The sequence below is a fragment of the Acipenser ruthenus genome, chromosome 31 (assembly GCF_902713425.1).
Source record: "Acipenser ruthenus chromosome 31, fAciRut3.2 maternal haplotype, whole genome shotgun sequence".
Taxonomy (NCBI): domain Eukaryota; kingdom Metazoa; phylum Chordata; class Actinopteri; order Acipenseriformes; family Acipenseridae; genus Acipenser; species Acipenser ruthenus.
The window spans coordinates 9,193,984-9,211,500 of record NC_081219.1 but is presented as its reverse complement, the minus strand read 5'-3'; the positions used below and the strand labels follow the sequence as shown (position 1 = coordinate 9,211,500).

At 37.6% G+C, this 17,517-nt stretch overlaps 1 protein-coding gene across 3 annotated transcripts in view; it reads left to right on the top strand.

Annotated features, from left to right (window-relative positions):
• LOC117396881 (collagen alpha-1(XXVII) chain B) overlaps window positions 1-17,517 on the top strand; it is a 155,717-nt gene that overhangs the window by 95,308 nt on the left and 42,892 nt on the right. For all 3 annotated transcript variants that reach the window (XM_059005748.1, XM_059005745.1, XM_059005747.1), the window contains 12 exons: window positions 1,875-1,928; window positions 2,958-3,002; window positions 3,709-3,762; window positions 4,847-4,900; window positions 5,856-5,909; window positions 8,719-8,772; window positions 9,663-9,716; window positions 11,421-11,465; window positions 13,365-13,418; window positions 14,009-14,053; window positions 14,181-14,234; window positions 14,747-14,800. In XM_059005748.1, coding sequence (XP_058861731.1) covers window positions 1,875-1,928; window positions 2,958-3,002; window positions 3,709-3,762; window positions 4,847-4,900; window positions 5,856-5,909; window positions 8,719-8,772; window positions 9,663-9,716; window positions 11,421-11,465; window positions 13,365-13,418; window positions 14,009-14,053; window positions 14,181-14,234; window positions 14,747-14,800 — 621 coding nt within the window. The remainder of the gene's footprint in view (window positions 1-1,874; window positions 1,929-2,957; window positions 3,003-3,708; window positions 3,763-4,846; window positions 4,901-5,855; window positions 5,910-8,718; window positions 8,773-9,662; window positions 9,717-11,420; window positions 11,466-13,364; window positions 13,419-14,008; window positions 14,054-14,180; window positions 14,235-14,746; window positions 14,801-17,517) is intronic.

Here is a 17,517-nt window from a genome sequence, read left to right as displayed (position 1 = left end):
ATCTCGGGTGTCTCGCCTTGTGAGTTTTAAGATGTTATTTCATTATTTTTCATTTAAATTAGAAATAAAAAACAAATTATATATTTAAGATGTATTCATAATGTGATGTGATTTCATTCTGTTTCTTCTCCTTGGGGGGGGAAAAAAAAAAAAGTAAAACTACTTCTCCTCTCTTAAACATGTTGTAAATTATGAATATAAGTGTCCTCACAAATACCTCTCGTTTAATTGGGATAGCTGCTTATTCTGGATATTTTTACATCTCCCGAGCCACCCCGATAGAGGGACCAACTGTGTAAACAATACACGGAGAGATGGATGATGTACAGGGTGTCTAAGATTATGCAGTTGCAACATTTGGCCACAGGGTGGCAAATTGTATTCCAAATTACAATTCTATTCAAACAAACTGCTGTTACAGCATTCTGTAGTGGGGGCACTGTGCGCTGTGCAAAATCTTAAGCATTTTAAATTTAGTTGCATGCCAGAGCTACCCGGCATGCCTCGTTTAACTACAAGATTCCTTCATAGGAAACTAATTACATTATGTAAACTCAATTATTCACCCAAAGATAAGGATGAAGTTCCACAGAAATCCTAAGGCATCTACGTTGCCACAGCAAATATTCACTTGGACAGCCGAGATTCCAGATGCAATTATTAGGAAATTGCAGCGATGTGACCTTGTTTTTTCTAGATAGCAACAATACATAACAAAAAGTAACACCATCTGGTTTTACTGCTGTTAGTGGACACTGGGGTGTTCTATGGTGTAATACAAATGGCAGATACAGAAACACTTAAAAATATAAAATACTACTACTTATTAATAGTAATGATGATAATGATGATGATGATAATAATAGCTTTAATTTCAGCTGTTTTGGGGATCATGTCTGTAGATAAGCCAAGTCTTATATTGTTTATTTTGTTCTTCCCAATGGTACGTTATCATCACAGTCCACTAGATTCTGGCAAGTGACCACAGCTTTTCTTGGCAAATGTTGTCCTGTTAAGTCGTCTGGTATCAGGCAGAATTATAGCAGTGACCTAATTAAATTGCAGATGAAGGTTTTCATTTTTCTTTGGCTATTGCATATCTCCTTCATGGCAGCTCAAGCAATTAAAACAAGATTACCTAGCAATACTATCTCCCAGATTTGGTTTTCTGAGCATTGGCAACAGAAGAATGTTACCATTCATGTTCAGAAATAAGGCTTTTTAAAATGTGTATCTGTTGGGATCAGAAACCTGTATCGGTGTAGCTGCTAACAATGACATGCTCAGTTGTGTTGCTGATGTGGGTCACACTTTATTATGCATGGCATTAGTACATATTTAACCCCTTTATTGAAGTTAAGTGTTCATAAACAGCTGATATGCAAAAAATGTAATGGTATGAAAATTACAAGTATTTCAGTAGTATTCAAAACATTTATAACATAGCTGTATTATTATGACTTTAGAAAATATTTGAGTAGGAAACTCCCAATATAAATATACTCAAGATACATATGGAATTGTCTAATGGTATGTGTACACAAGTGTATCTATTTACTCTTTTTTGACATGTAACTAAACCTTTAATTAGTTTGTAAGCACGCTCATGAAATATTATAGTTTACTATAGTAAGAGCTATTGTAATGCCCAATATGGTTTTGGATGGAAACAGGGAGAGCCAAGAAGCCTACAGAAAAAGTGGAAGCATGACATCACAGGTCTTCATTTGAAGTGCTGATTGACCTGCGTCATTGTGACATCACTGGACTCCCCCCAGTCTATACTGATTTCCATTCTCTTCTTTAACAGCTGCTCTTCCTGTTCTGATTCCCTGTTTAATCAAGGCTTCTGTTTTTGTTTTTCGTGCTGCCAGGGTGATATGGGCACTGCTGGGGAAATGGGGATTCCAGGACCGCAAGGATTTAAGGTAATTCATTAAACTGTTTTTTTTCTGTTTTTAAAGAGCTAGTCTATTTAAAGATAAAACACCTGTTTGATTTTTTCAGAAAATTCCACTAAAACTAATTTTTTTTATGATAAAAACTTGAGCTATAGGCATCGTTAATTGACTTACTTGTTGTGTATACTGCTCATTGCTATAGAAATTATTAGATGTATTCAGCTGTAGAATGAAGACTTTCACGACTGGTTTCACAGACTACGTACTAATCATGGACTACCTTACCAAAATAAACAGCTCAAGGTAGCCCAAGATTAGTGCTAATTGGGGTTTGTGAAACCAGTCACTGGTGTCACTGAGAACAGTCTGTGCAGTAAGTATGTTGAATGGTACTACTTTGGAGATTATTTATATAAAAAATCTGTTCTTGATTAATGAAGTTGATCATAAAAAGCTTCTTATTTTGCATAATAAGCTGTCTTATGCAGAAAATGTAGTTATATAAAAAATGAACTACCTTTATAATACCTGTGAATTATTCAGCCCATTAGGATCATGCTATTGCCTGAAATAAAAACACAAGGGGTAACTACTGTTGCCCAGTGGTCCTGATACAGCAGCACACTGATACTGATGTGGTACCATGGCACTGCTGTGGATAAGCAACGTATATTAGATCATCAATATGATAATGTTACCACTGTGGTACCAATATCCCACCGTTGATCTCATGGATAGGCAATGAAAGTTAATTTTATGCATAACAGGGTAATTAGTTATCCTATTATGCAATATACACAGCTTCTTTATGGGATAAAACTTTAAATTTAAAGTCTTTTAAATTACTTGGCGCTGCTCAGGGTGGAAAAATATAGTAGCAAAGAACCCACCAAATGAAGAGTAACAAGATTCAAAGACTGCGATCATGGGTAACAGGAGGCTGGAAATGCATTGTGGTAGTCCATATACATTAGGAATTGCAATACGAATTGTTTTTCCACATAGGGTGTATAATCAGTGTTGATTTGTATTCATTTCTGACTGGGTATTTTTCAGGGGGTGACCGGAAACCCAGGAGAACCAGGACTGAAAGGTGATAAGGTGATCTGAATATTCCCTTATTGCACTGTGTTTTCTTAAGCATGCAATCTGATCAGTTATTTGTATCCCAGGGCTGAACCCCCCTCTACATTGCTTTAACATTGGGGTTCTTCAGCTTATTCTCTTACCTCATCAGTCCAGTCACCTGTTATGACTAATAACAAGTACAATCCAGCACTTCATTACAGTACTGACCATGATTCAGTAGTCCCTGCTTTTATACATCTCTTTTTGTTATACCTAAGCAAAGACCACTTTGGCCAGTGAGATTAGCTTTGAGGTTTCTGTAATTTGTTAAATGGAGTAAGAGTAAGGGATCCACTGCAGTATTAAATTGGGTTCATTGGCCCTGGGACTAATGATATTTTCATATAAATGTGCATTATATTGGGTTATATTTGAAATGCGCTTTTCCTAATTTGGTTACATATTAAGTCCAGTTTAATAAATCTTGTATAGCTGTTCTGTCAGGGAGGGATTAGTGATCTTCTGGTCACGATCTGCTCAAAGGGGATGTGTGTGATTAGGAAAGCTATAAACCCATTTATAGGAGGGATTTTTGACTGCAGTGCGAGCTATACCAGGATTGGCTGTGACCCATGAGTGGCTCAATAGCTATGCAATACCATTATTGATATGATGACGTATATGTGATTAATGCTGACCTAAACTTTAGACCCTAACCCAACTCTTGCTCTTTCGTTAGGGTGAAGTCGGACTTCCTGGGATACCTGGAGAGATTGGGTTTCAAGGTGACAAGGTATTTGTTTAATTTGACAACCTCTTTGTTTTTTGTGTGGTATTGAACAATTAACACAGCTTGTATGGGAATAGCCCCTAATATGCTGGTATATGTGTTGCGGATACATTTTGTTTTGGAAATACAATACAATAGAGCAGGCCTCCCTTCCATGTTGGTCCGCACCTTTTACAGTCCCTGAAAAGTAACACGTGCTCTGTGTTGTCTTGCTGAACCTATGGGATCCCTCAAAAGCACTCTTTGTCCAGCACAGAGAGCATTGGAGGACTCTGATAAATGCGGACCAACATGGAGGATGTAATTGCCTTATAGTATACCTTTTTAGAGATTTAAAAATCATATTACTTAAAAATAAATGAAATCAGGGAAAATGATGCTGAAGCTAATTAAGAGATTGGAAGTCGATTAAAAAATACTTTAACATACAACATTCCTGGTCTATGCAATTCAACCTCCTAAAACCACCCCCTTAGCTACGCGACTGAGGATGTTAACAATGAAAAGTAAAATGGACAGGTACGTTATTTAAACTGTTGTAACACACATGGGGACGTGTAACGCTATATTTTTCGGAACCCCGTTACTTACTCTTTAAATGCAGCTCTGCAGGGTGACAGACATTCCATTCAAAGTAGAGGATTTCCTGTTCAGATTGTCAACGAGAGCCCAGCTATTCAAACCAAGAGAAAGCGGATCTCGATTGCAATAAAAATAGCTTGGGGGCCCAAAGACTGAAGTTGCACCCCATAATAACAAAGCTTTTAATATGTACCCGAAAAGGTGTGCAAAACTGTATCTTGTTCGTGGATTGCACCAAGTTAATGTTAACTGTATTGGGACAGAAGAATAGACTTGGTACCCCTGAATGACACCATTTTCATATAATACCTTGTGTTAAGATTCCCCAAATATTATCCACTTGCAACCAATGCAGAATGTCTGGGTAGGACAGTGGTTCTTTATTTTAACCCCATGTGTTACTTTAATGGTATTGGTACCACAGTAAATGCATTTATGTGTATACTGAATGTGGTGGTACTATGTGGGAGTTTTTCTCAACATGTTTTACCCTGTGATATTTTAGGGTATTGCCGGATTGCCAGGAATGCCAGGTTTGAGGGGAAAAGCTGGCCCACAGGTAAGTCTTTAGAAAACTATTCACAATCTAACTAGACTAAAGCAAATATATCTAAATGTATGTGAATCTTTGCTTGATCCGCCTGTACTATATGCTATACTGTAGATCCAAGTTGAAAGGTCACAGTGCTGCATGATTAGTCTGTGTTTCTTTCCACTGGTGGCACTCACAACCCCTGGCACTATAAATGTCTTTGTCATGTTCTTGGGGAGTTGAAAACCACTGCTCTATCACTTTGTAAATCACTGTGATGTGAAATTGTCATTTGATCAAATAAATTCCCAGGGGAGCTTTATACAGAATTCTTTCCAACCTGTGTGTGCCACCCTGGGTCTAAATGTTAATTCAAGATTAATTTATATATCCCAATTGGATTCCAGATGTATGCCAACAGAATTCTTTTCACATTCAAAACGTATGCCAGGGACCAGAATTTATAGATTAGCTTTAAAAAATAATGATGTACAATTTATTACTGATGCAAACAAATGTATTGATTTGAAAATAATTAGATTATGTTGATAACATATTTTAAATCCAGAAATTACCCCCATAAAAATGGAATGAATTATAAAAACAGCAATTAAATTCTTATTTCCTAACCATTCATTAAATCATGGTGATATTGTTGACCATGCTTGTACCGCCATGACAGTGAAACCTGAATGAGTTGAACATGGTGTGGCTGTGGTGCCATATACTGTACCATGCATGGTCTGGCCATGGCTAATCGTGATTGACCATTAAACAAACATGGTAGAACATGTTTGAAACATGATACATACCTGGGTTGGGGGGCTTAACATGTTTGAAATGATGGCAAGAATGAAAATATTTGTTTCTGTTTTAATAATATGAAATTAAGCAATTTGGCACAAGGTTGTGTGTTACCATGGGATATCACCATGCCTTGGGTGCGTTGGCTGTTTTTTTCTGTATTCAATTATTGTTTCAGGGGAAGCCTGGTGAGAGAGGTCCAGATGGTTTAGCAGGCCCACCAGGCCCAGAGGTGAGTGCTAGAATAATATTAATGTTGACGTTTTTTAACAAGTTTACATACAGAGCTGTTTTGTTGCATAAAATATAATGTTAAATATTGCGGGTAGTGAATAAGTGAAGGACCCTTTTACAGTACAGTACAGATTACTGTCAACATGGCCTAACCGTGAATTTAACAATTTCAACATAGAGAGAACTGTACAGTTAAGAACAATTTACTTTGACAGAAATTGAAGCTGTGGCATAGTAGAGAGAAAAAAATTATAAATTCATTCATGTATTTATTCATGAATTGCAATAAAATAGGGGAGGAGGGTCACCAGGGTGATGTAAGGCAGGGTCTGGGGGTCAAGCACATTTTCATTAAGAAGTGTAGGGTGCACAAATTTGACTCATTTATGTGTAAGATATTTTCAGTGAGAAGTAACGTGAGAACTCTGAAGCCCACCTAACCCATGTATTATCTTACTACCGTTGTAACATAACTGCTGTGTAAACCATTGCACCTCCAGCAGGAGTAAACACACAACAATGATCTTGACATTGAAACACACACACACACTTTTGTTTTGTAAACCAGACCTTTTTGATAATCACTCCCCCTATTGATTATTGGATCGTAAAGTAGAACACATACGCACTCCTTTGGGACTCTCACAGTAGTGTAACCTTAAGCTCTATATTTTTCTTTTTCATTTACGTTCTAGATTGGTGCCCCATAGCTGCGCTTTCTCTCAGCCTGTCTGATGAAATGTTTCTTTTTTAAAATAGCTGTAATCTGTCAGTCAAGGCATCACAATAGCATTCTGTAGTGCTTTACACACATACTCGGAGTGATTAGACCACAGCAGCAGTTTGATCATTCACTGTGGGTTGCTTCAACTCAAAGGATGTAGGTTTTCAAGCAATTAAATGAGAACCCTATATTTTGTTATGTGACTAATAGGATATTCTTCTTATTGAGAGTATCACAATCTGGGGATACTGTAAATGGCTGTCTCTGCATGTCACTCTTCTGTTTTTACATGTGCTTACAATGGATGTAGGTCAACGGGATTGTATTTCATGATATGTATAGCCTTAATTTAATTTAATTTTCTATGTCTTCTTGTTATCACTATACACCCCCTTTTATTGTGCACAGAATCTTTTTTTTATTTTTTATAAATGTAGTAGTCGCCAATTGATTTTACCCAGTTTTTATCCCAATTTTGATATATCCAATTGCATTTTTAACCTCAGCTCACCGCTACCACCCCTGTGCTGGCTCAGGAGCGGCGAAGACGAACACACGCTGTCCTCCGAAGTGTGTGCCGTCAGCTGACCGCTTTTTTTCACTCTGCCATGCAGCCAACCCAGAGCTACAGCGTCGGAGGACAACGCAGCTCTGGGCAGCTTGCAGGCAAGCCCGCAGGCGCCCGGCCAGTCTACAGGGGTCGCTGGTGCGCGGTGAGCCGAGGACACCCTGGCCGACCTAAACCCACCCCCAGGAAGCAGCAGCATACATTGTGTTGTCTCTGAAATGGCTGCACATTCCAAATTGCTGTATGAAGTACAAGCAACAAACGAAAAGACGTTCAACAGAAAAAAGGAGGACCAGTAACGATAATGATAATTCTAGTAAGATTAATTTTAAAACGTTAGCCCCCTCTAAAGGTTTGCTGCTATTTATCCCAGTAGTTAAAGGTATTTTTTTTTTCTTGTTTCTTTCCATGCCTTAATAAATCACTTGAGTGAAAAATCCTGGCTAAAATCTTTTGCCTTATAGAGACAGAATGAGTACTGATGGTTCTCTTTGAAAACTCTTTACAGTAGGAGAAACATTGGAATGTTCTTAAGAGGGAGATTAGATCACAGACGTACAATATGTTGAACCCATTATAGTTTAAGTCCGATTCCCTTTGAAAGTTGATTAATGTTTTGTGTACGTAAAGGAGATTTTAGGCAACGCCATTAAACTTTGTGATGCAAAAAACATGAGCTATACATTGTTTACCTTTTATTTAAAGTGTCTAGAATCACAGCGTAAGGACCCATTAAAGTAACTGGGTCATTACATCGGCTATATACAAACACACATCGGCTTGCAAAAAAAAAAAAAACGTAACTCGGTGCCATTTACAAGTAACTTGCCTTTTTCTTCACCAGTAACTACTGTAGAATAATGACTTGCTTCAGTTTAAAAGAGTGGTAATGCTTTGAAATCCATTATGTTTTATTAAATGTATTAGCGTTATTACTGGTCCCCCTTTTATTGTGTCTTGGTTTTTCGGTTTGTTTTATAAACCAATATTTCAAATACAACGCTATCGATAAACTGCTGCATACATGTGCTGTAGGTCACAAGGTGTGTTTGCAGCTAGACTATTGGAGCTTTTACTGCAACACAGGCGATCTGGTACAAGGAAGCAAGAACCACTTTATAGTGATTTATGTTAAATACATGCATATCCCAAATTACTATAAAAACTAACATTTATTTGGACATTTTTTTGGCAATTTACTTTCAGTGTGTTCCTTATTTCGCAGAATATTCACAATTTGTTAGTTAATTCAAACTGTCCAGATCTGAAGTTCCTAAGTGTAAGACTCGCTTTGCGGTTGGATTACATTGTGAGTTGACTGCTCTTCTCATTTATTACTATTTATTATTCATTTGCCTAAATGAAAATAAAAATGCAGTGCATCTTTGAAGGACTATTCAAATACAACTTGGATCTGCTCCTTTTTCATTGTACACTCACAGGCTTGTCAGAGTTATTTACAGAGGTTTTGAGAGGAGTAATAACCTTCTGTCATTTCTTTATTGTTCGGTTCAGGGATTTCCAGGAGATATTGGACCACCGGGACAAAACGGCCCTGAAGGCGCAAAGGTTAGTTAAAAATTTGTGAAGGGGGTGGGGGGGGGGTGGGGGAGTAGTTTTGTTTTCCAACAGAAGTAATCTGGACTGTTTTATATTGATTTGGCTTTCAATATGTCATTTAATTGACACACTAATGTGGCCTTTCCATTGTAAATGTTTCCCATATTGAAAGCATAGCAAAGTGAAATAAAGCATAGGTGAGCATTGTAAAGAATAGTGAGGTATGGTAAAGCATATTTATAAACATGGCAATTCAAAGTATGGTAAATGATAGTATAACCATGGAAAAACATGGGAAAACTGCAAAAAATACCATACTGTGGTATACTGTTCAAAGCTAACCAGTGCTGGATGCTATTTCAATTAAACATGCCTTTGCTAGCTCTGAATCCAGTAACCAATATGCTGCCAGAAACAAATTAAGTAAAAGTGCTTGCTTTTCTCCTTTTTCTAGGTAGCGTGTACTGTGGGGACACACTAGAACCACTGAGCGGACAGCGAAAGCCTGGTTCTTGCGAATCTTGCTTATTCACTGTTCATTGCCTTTTGGGTTTTTCCATTCTCACTGAGCCAGCCCTTTCAATGCTGCACTGGGCAAATTATTATTTATTTATTTATTTATTTATTTATTTATTTATTAAATAATTTTTTTTTTTTACGATCGGTCCGTTAAGTTCGAGAACTACACTGAAATGTATTCAGCGTTATTTTGCCATTTACTGCTTAGCGGGATACGATTACTGAACAGTCTCAGGTTTTGTGCTCAGAACCAGTTTTGGAAAAATCAAAAGTTGGCAACTGTAATTAAAGGTCAAACACCTTTTCATTGTGGTACCTTTTTCTTCAGAATACAAATTCTTGTTGCTTTAATCTACTTTCCTTTTTTTGTTTCATTTTAGGGGAAACCAGGAGCAAGGGGTTTACCTGGGCCAAGGGGGATGCCTGGACAGGAGGTAGGCCTTTTGAGACGCATCTCACTGGTAGGCCTTTTGAGACATATCTCACTGGTAGGCCTTTTGAGACACATCTCACTGGTAGGCCTTTTGAGACACATCTCACTGGTAGGCCTTTTGAGACACATCTCACTGCTGCTGTCCTGGGTTTGCAATTTTTTTATTGCAATATCCAATGCATCCTTTTATACAGACCAACCCGGACATAATTCTCTTTGTAATTCACACTCTGTAAAAATGAACTGCAGTAAGTGACTTGTATCTACTCCTAATGCTGATGTGAGCTGCATTATTTGCTGGGGAGTAATTGGTAATTGTGGTTGGTGAAAGGTCTGGGGTATTGAGATAATAACTTGGCAGTACACAAAGTATAGATGTCATATTTTTATTTTTATTCAGTACTGATGCACATGTAGATTTGGTTTGTTTTGCAAATCCCACAGCATAGTGGATATTTTTGCATCACTTGGACATGCTTGCATGCAATTCAAAACCTCCTCACTGTTATAAAATGTACCGTGTTCATGCAGGAAGAAGTCATTTAAGTATTATTATTATTATTATTATTATTATTATTATTATTATTATTATTATTATTATTATTATTATTATTGTTATTATGTATTTTTTTACTATCATTTCTTGTCTATATTTTGGTATGTATTGTCACAATGTTTTGCTTATTTGCAATTTATTAATATAATGTATTTATTTATTTTGTCTTTGTTATTGTCATTGTTTATTATGTAGCCACAAAACCCCTTTTTTGTGTTTTTTCCCCAACAAAGCTTTTTTTCCTTACATTAGAATTGTAGTGATTCAAAATGTTTTTTAATTCGTTTTTTTTAATGTTCTGATGCCACTTTTTAAATGTAAACAGCAATCTCTCTTCCCTATTTTCACTTGAAGAGACCTTTGAGGTCTTGAAAGCATGTGATTTAATTATGGTTTATTTAGTCCAATAAAAGGTATCTCATCTCCTTCTCTTTGTCAAGCATTATATATAACATTTCACTGATCAAAAATACACTGCCTGTTGCCACCTAATTTATGTCCAGCTTGCTAGGAGCAAGAGTCCAAACGTTTGTATTGCTGCCAGCTATTACTAAAGCCAAACAAACAGAAAAAAGAAATGCATTGCTTCCTGAACAGTAGGGGTTAGTCAGAGCTTTTGCATGTTCAAATTATTTTACAATAGAGTCTGTCAGAGAATTGTAAAGCACTTGCGGTTTTGTTTTCCTTGGTTTAGTTTTGCTTTGGCAGAGGGCCTGTACCATAAAAACATCAATAAAAGATATTCCGTACCGAATGTAAAATGTATTCAGTTGTGCTCACAATGTCACAATAAATAAATCAATGACCCTGTAATGCATTTTGCTCCCGAGTGTCACTCTGGGTCACCTTTGGCTGACAACAAAACCTGTGCCAACCGTGGCTGAAACCTGACTACACAGAGGTGCAGCTTTCATATAGTTTTTATACAAATGAATCGGTACTGTGAGGGGTAGCCCATTTACACAAGTGTGTGTGTGCGTGCGTGCGCGCTAGCGCTACTGGTCACAGGTCATTGTATTAATTTGTCCAAACCCTGCACAAATGCATCAATCTGGGGGTACAATATGTATTTCTGTTAGACGGTGATCTTTGCAATTGCTTCTCCTTTGTGCTGACACCATTATACTTTTTATGTCTCTTTTTCTGCAGGGAGATGAAGGGCCACCAGGACCACCAGGGGCCCCAGGCTTGGAGGTGGGGTTTTATTTTGATTTCGTGTCTATGAAAGTTAAGGGACATTGTCTCTGGCTCCAGACAGGTGCTATGTAGACTTCCCCTGACAGCTCTCCAAGACCTGAACACCACCCCCACCCCCCCCCCTTTCCATTTTGTCATCTCTCAAGCAGAGACTGACAATGCATCCGAATTGTCTGCTTTTGTGAAGTGAACTTGTGTTGAGAACCCCAAACTCGTTTCATGTGTGACCTGGGCCGGATTGGAAACCAGGCTTTCAGAGGTTGAAGCCATGAAAGGATAGTGAATAACCTGCTACACTACCCAAGCCATGAAAGGATAGTGAATAACCTGTTTACTTAAATTAGAAAGACAAATCCATATGGTTGGCCATTGACCTTTTTAAAACAATTTAAATCCGTGAACTAAAAGAGGAAGCCAAGCAAACTATCTGTAATTAACGCTTGTGGCGGCTCGGTCCAAATGACAGCCTGTGATCTGTGATTAAAAACTTGTGTTTGACAGTTAAATAGTTGCTTAAAGATTGATACACTGATAAAGGCATGAACCATATCGTTTGTTGACCTTGGCTAAGGGGTTGATTCATTGTATAAACTTCTTATTGTTTATGGCTAATCCCATGATAACCACTTGACTTGGTTGATCAAATAATAACAACATTTCTTTTAGTTTTACGTTAATTTATGATTGGTTACAAGATGTATAGAATACCGTCTTAACGATATGGTGTGATGATTTTTGTTGGACCATTTTATCAATGCATTTTGCCAGAAGGCGGTAGAGAAGATTGAAGTGGTTGTGTATTGGGCTTGTCACCAGCTTCACAGTGAGAATAACATCTGTTTTGAAAACACTGAGATGAATGGAGCCCCAGCCAAAACACAAGCTGATTATTTCAGTAGCGAGGGATTTATTTTGCCCATTTACCATGTAGGAAATAATATATCTAATCTACACAATCAAATTGTTTTTAAAGAGCTCTGCAGCATTGGGCCGCTATTGCAATCCCATAGTCGTTTTCAAATATAGCGGTCTTATATTCATGTCAGTCAAAGTCAGTGGGGTATTAATAATGACTTAATGTGACTCTTTTGGTGTAAGGTTATTCCGAGATATTTGTATTCCAACAGTGCATTGTTGTACCATTTTATAAAAAGCAAACTAAAAGTTTGAGGAGTACTCCTATATCAACTGATGTATACTATGGAAGGAATGGTTAGTTCCCATAAGAGCAAAGGTGTGTCACTTAACTATGAAACTACTGACCCTTGCTGACTGTTTTGCAAGGTATAAAAGTGACTAAATGCGGGATGTACAATCATCTGAAAATCCATGGCAGTGAAAATCTGTATTATACAATGGCAAGGATCGTCCTGCTATTCATTTCAATGGGCTATGTGATGTCATAGCCGTGGGGAAATCCCAGCCAATCTCCACGGTTCTCTCTAAACCTCTTTTTGTTGTTTTTAATTTCAAAGGACCTCATAGCCATTTGTAATAGAAATGAGGCACTCTAGTTTCACCCACCCTGTCATGCTGTATTGCTTATTTGAACATGGTTTGGATGTGGAGCCATATACAAACCAGGGCCAAATCAGTTTTGATCCATGGAAAAACATGATGTAAAAGTCTAGGCAGAAGTTCCATTGGATTGTGGTGTTTGACACTATTTTGTAACATTAAAAATGTTTTTCCTGTCACAAAATGTCAGTGACTTTGGAGTAAAGACCTTTAAAACTGTCTCAAAAGGCACGTTTCTCTCATTGACAGAAGACACAGCCATTCAAATAACCCTGCGGGCAAGATCAGTTACAACCGATTCCCTTTCCACTCGGTACTTTGTTGCCATGTCAAAGTGACGAGTTTGAATTGGTTCAATGTTTTTCTGTATTTGTGCAGGGCAGACCTGGTAGAAAAGGATTTCCTGGGAGCCCTGGCCTTGATGGTCCAAAGGTAAAGACACAGTACTTTCATAAAGGCAAAGTACCTATGCAGACTGATGACGACTAGACGTTCTACCTGATTCACAGTCAGGTCTATTTTAATGATGGGAAAACCCTCTCTATTAACCTGGCTTGTGTGTTACAACAGGGTGTGCTTTGTTGCCCTCCTCCATTTAACATCTGTGAATACAATAAAAACACAGCTAAAGAGTGGGACTGTGATTTACAAGGGAGAATGGATTGAGACTGGCTACTGTCTTAGATAGTTCAGGCATGGTTCATGTTTCTTTCACACATTTAAAAAATAAATATTGTATTTCTTTCATTTCTTAAATTGTATCCTGTACGGTGTATAATTTTAGGTATTCTGATATTCTAACAACCAGCTGCTAAAATTAAAGCCTTGAAACATTCTCCGAACTCACTGCTTCTGAAACAGTGAGTGTTGGTTATATCTTTAAGACTTCCACAATTCACTTGATATTTCGCATGCTGTGTATTGTTTTAGAGGGTGATGTACATTGCATGCTATGTTCATTTGAACTGGTGCTGTAAATAGGGGGTAGTTTGTTTAAACATTATCTGAATTTCCTGTGACAGGGTGAACCCGGTATTACTGGAAAGGCTGGAAAACTTGGTGAACGGGTAATTATCTATTTTTTTTTATCCTTTTATATATGTGTGTGAATAATGTTACCTGCTCGGTAATCAGTGCTGATATAACATAAAATCATGAATACTTTCATTTACATTTTGCAAATTTCATTTGAAGGGCTTGATGGGGTTCATTGGGCCTGTTGGAGAGTCTGGAATTGCAGGGGAAAAGGTATGTTTTGCTTTCTAGAAATCCCAAATCAATTAACACTTGAACTGCTTGTACATTTCCATGGCAACCACTACAGGTGTTTTCCTTCATATTTTGTTGCGTGCTGTCAAAACTGTACATTCGCAGTATTTGTTCAAGGCCTGAATTAAATGAGAAAACACTGCTATCATGTTTGTTATTTTTTTGTTTTTTTGGTACGGTTTCTATGGTTATTGTTTTATCATTTTAATGTCATGTTTATTTTATTGCAAGCTGCGCACATCTGTAGAGACTGACCAGGGTGCTTCTCACTCACTGTTTGCGTTTTTTGTTTTTATTTTGAAAATCCTCTGTCTTTAAGACAGGCTCCTACACTATCAACTCATACTAACCTTGCAGAACAGCTGTTTCTTTTTCTGGGATTTCACTAATGAAGGGTGCCCCCTAGCAACAAAGTTTGCAAACCTCTGTTCCAATAAACACTTTGTTCATTTCCAAAGTGCCTGTTTATGAGCTAGTGTTTGTGTCCGCAGGGTGACCGTGGTGAAATGGGGCTGCCCGGGCCTCCAGGAGTAAAGGGAGCGATGGTAAGGAGTAAGTCTGGTTCCTCTCTCTGTTCCCACTGTTGTAAGATTGTACGCTGCTGTGTAGTAATTGGAGCGTCTGGGTAACTTACTGAGACTTTAACATGACATTCCACTGAGTAATGCTTTGTCTGAGCTGAGAGAAAACCATCCAGAATTATCCAGTAATCATCTTGGTAATCTGTAATATTCTCTGTTTTCTCGTAGCGCATTTTGACCTTGCTGCTGTGTTGCGACACTGTTCTTCTCTAAGAAGTAAATAGGAGTCTGTTGTTCAAATGAGCCGCAAAACATTGGAAGGTTTTAATAAAATGAGGTATTACAGCAGTTTTTGGTAATTGTCCCTGAAGTAATTATCCAGTTGGGAAATCACTAGAAACTCTGTACAACACAAATTCTAGTCCAAAAGCCTGCTGTTACAACATTAGGCCACTGGTGTGCACTGTGTGCTATGCAAAAACCCCATTCGACATGAATGTAAAAATTGCCTTCCGCAAAACAAGTCAGATTTATTTAGTTTAGTTCTTGATGTGTTTTTTTCAGTTCAGTGGCAAACCACAGTAAAATTGCAGCATTATTGCATCCTAAACGCTTGGTCTATAAAAGGACATTGACGTAGAAACCTATTATGTATGTAGTTAACAAACCTATTGGGATAGGAAGTCTGACAGACTGCGTCTTGTCATTTTGCTCCAAGTAGCTCCCTGGCAGATACTATGCGGACAAGTGTAAAACAAATCCTGTGTTGAGGGGTGTTAATCTGTGAGCATGGATCAATTTGAGTTTAAAAAGTGCCACTTACCTCCACGTTGTTATAAAATAAAGTAAAATCAATATAAAGACTTGTATAAAGACCAGCTCACTTAAAGCCACTCTCTCATCCCCTTTCAATTTAAATATAAAGATCTCCCTCCAGGACCAGCTCCCTATTAAGACCCTTTTCTGAGTCTCTTAGGTGGCCGTAGTAGAGTCCCTCCGTTTTATAGTCCATACCTAATTTGTTTGGATGATACGTATATTAAATCCAGCGACTTTTGACCGGAATAATAGGATAGCGCCCATAAATGTCATACCATATGCACAGTTACAAAGGAGACTTGTAAGTAACTCAGCCTTGTACAATCTGAAACATATTATAGTGTAATAGAAAACAGACATTGTATTTGAATATACTGCAAGTCAGCATGCTGAAAGAGCCAGAACTGATGACGGAAAATTACAAAAAAGATGTTTACGGCTCCAGTGTGTTAGGAGCACAGTGTGCCATATTCTGCCATAGACCCTCGGCAGTATTTCATCTAAACTTCACTTCGATTGAAGACGTTGAGGAAGATTTCTAGCTGAAACATTTTAGTAAATCTAAATATAGCACTATTGAGTGTTAATAATGGATGTCTTTGATTTAAACCATAAACGAAGAACATAAATACTGTCTGACTGACCCTAATTAGCACAAATCTTGGACTGCCTTAGGTGAGGCTTAGTGCTAATCTGACTCTGATATTATTATTTAAAAAAAAATAATAATAATAATTTAAAAAGCCACGTAATATAGTCAGTATCCAGTTGAACCTGGTGTGGAGAGGGAGGACTAAAGAAAAAAAAAAAAAAAAAAGGAAATTATATTTTTTAAAGAATGCCAGGAGTACTTGCACTCATTTCCAGAGTTTAACTAAAGTTGCTGTGTTTTTTTGTGGGTCAATGTGTCAGTTGTTAATTTATCTGAAGCATTTCCAGATGGTAATAGGGTGTAAGTGTTATTTAGTGTGTAACCTAAAAATAAATGTTTAGAGTCGGTCTCACAAGTCCCTCTAGAAAGGTATGTTCAGTGTTTAGAGTTTAGTACTGGTTTTTTAGGCAGCTGCTATGGCTCAAGACTTCTCTGACTGAGCTCAACGCAAGGACAAGGTCAATGCATTTTTGGCAACAGACTGATGCAGCAAACATTAACTGTACTGTAGAACATAGTGCTATCTAACAACAGCATTGCTCCAAGTATTACAGAACACCCTGCAAAGTTCACAAGGAAAACATCACATTACCTGTGCAGTGTCCCGTGCTGTCCATATCGCAGCATTATATTTTTAAACCTATTGCCCATCCTTTTTTTTTTTTACGTTTTTAAATCAACTGGGCAATACATTTCTCAAAATGTACTCAGACGTGTTCACCATGGTGAACCTGCAGGAGAATAAAAAGTCCAGAACACGCTCCCTCCTGCAACCAATGCTGGTTTTGTGTTCCCACAACACACCACTCATTTCAATCACAGCACTAGCATTGTTGCAGGAGGGAGCATGAACTGGATACACTGCGATTTTATAGACGACAAATTATTTTTTTGTTGTTTTTTTTATCTGATTTGAAAAAAAAAAAAATATCAAAACTATCAGGAATATGTTGATAAAACAATTGATGTGATATGAACAACAGCAAGTACAGCAATGTAAAGTAATGCGTTTTTGTAAAACTGCAGGGGGTTCTGTCACACTAGGTTATTATTGACCTAGGTGATGGTTTCTTTACATTGAAATCTTGTGTTAAACTGTTACAGGATTTCAATTCTGACTTGTACTTGATTCTCAAGACCTGGCGCAATCATTGCACCGTAGTGTTTCTCCACATGGAGTCATGTCAGCTGAAAAGGCAATGTTGATGCTGAAATGTGAACCCACTCGTTCTTTTTATGTATTGCAAACAGTGCAGGAAACAAAGGATAA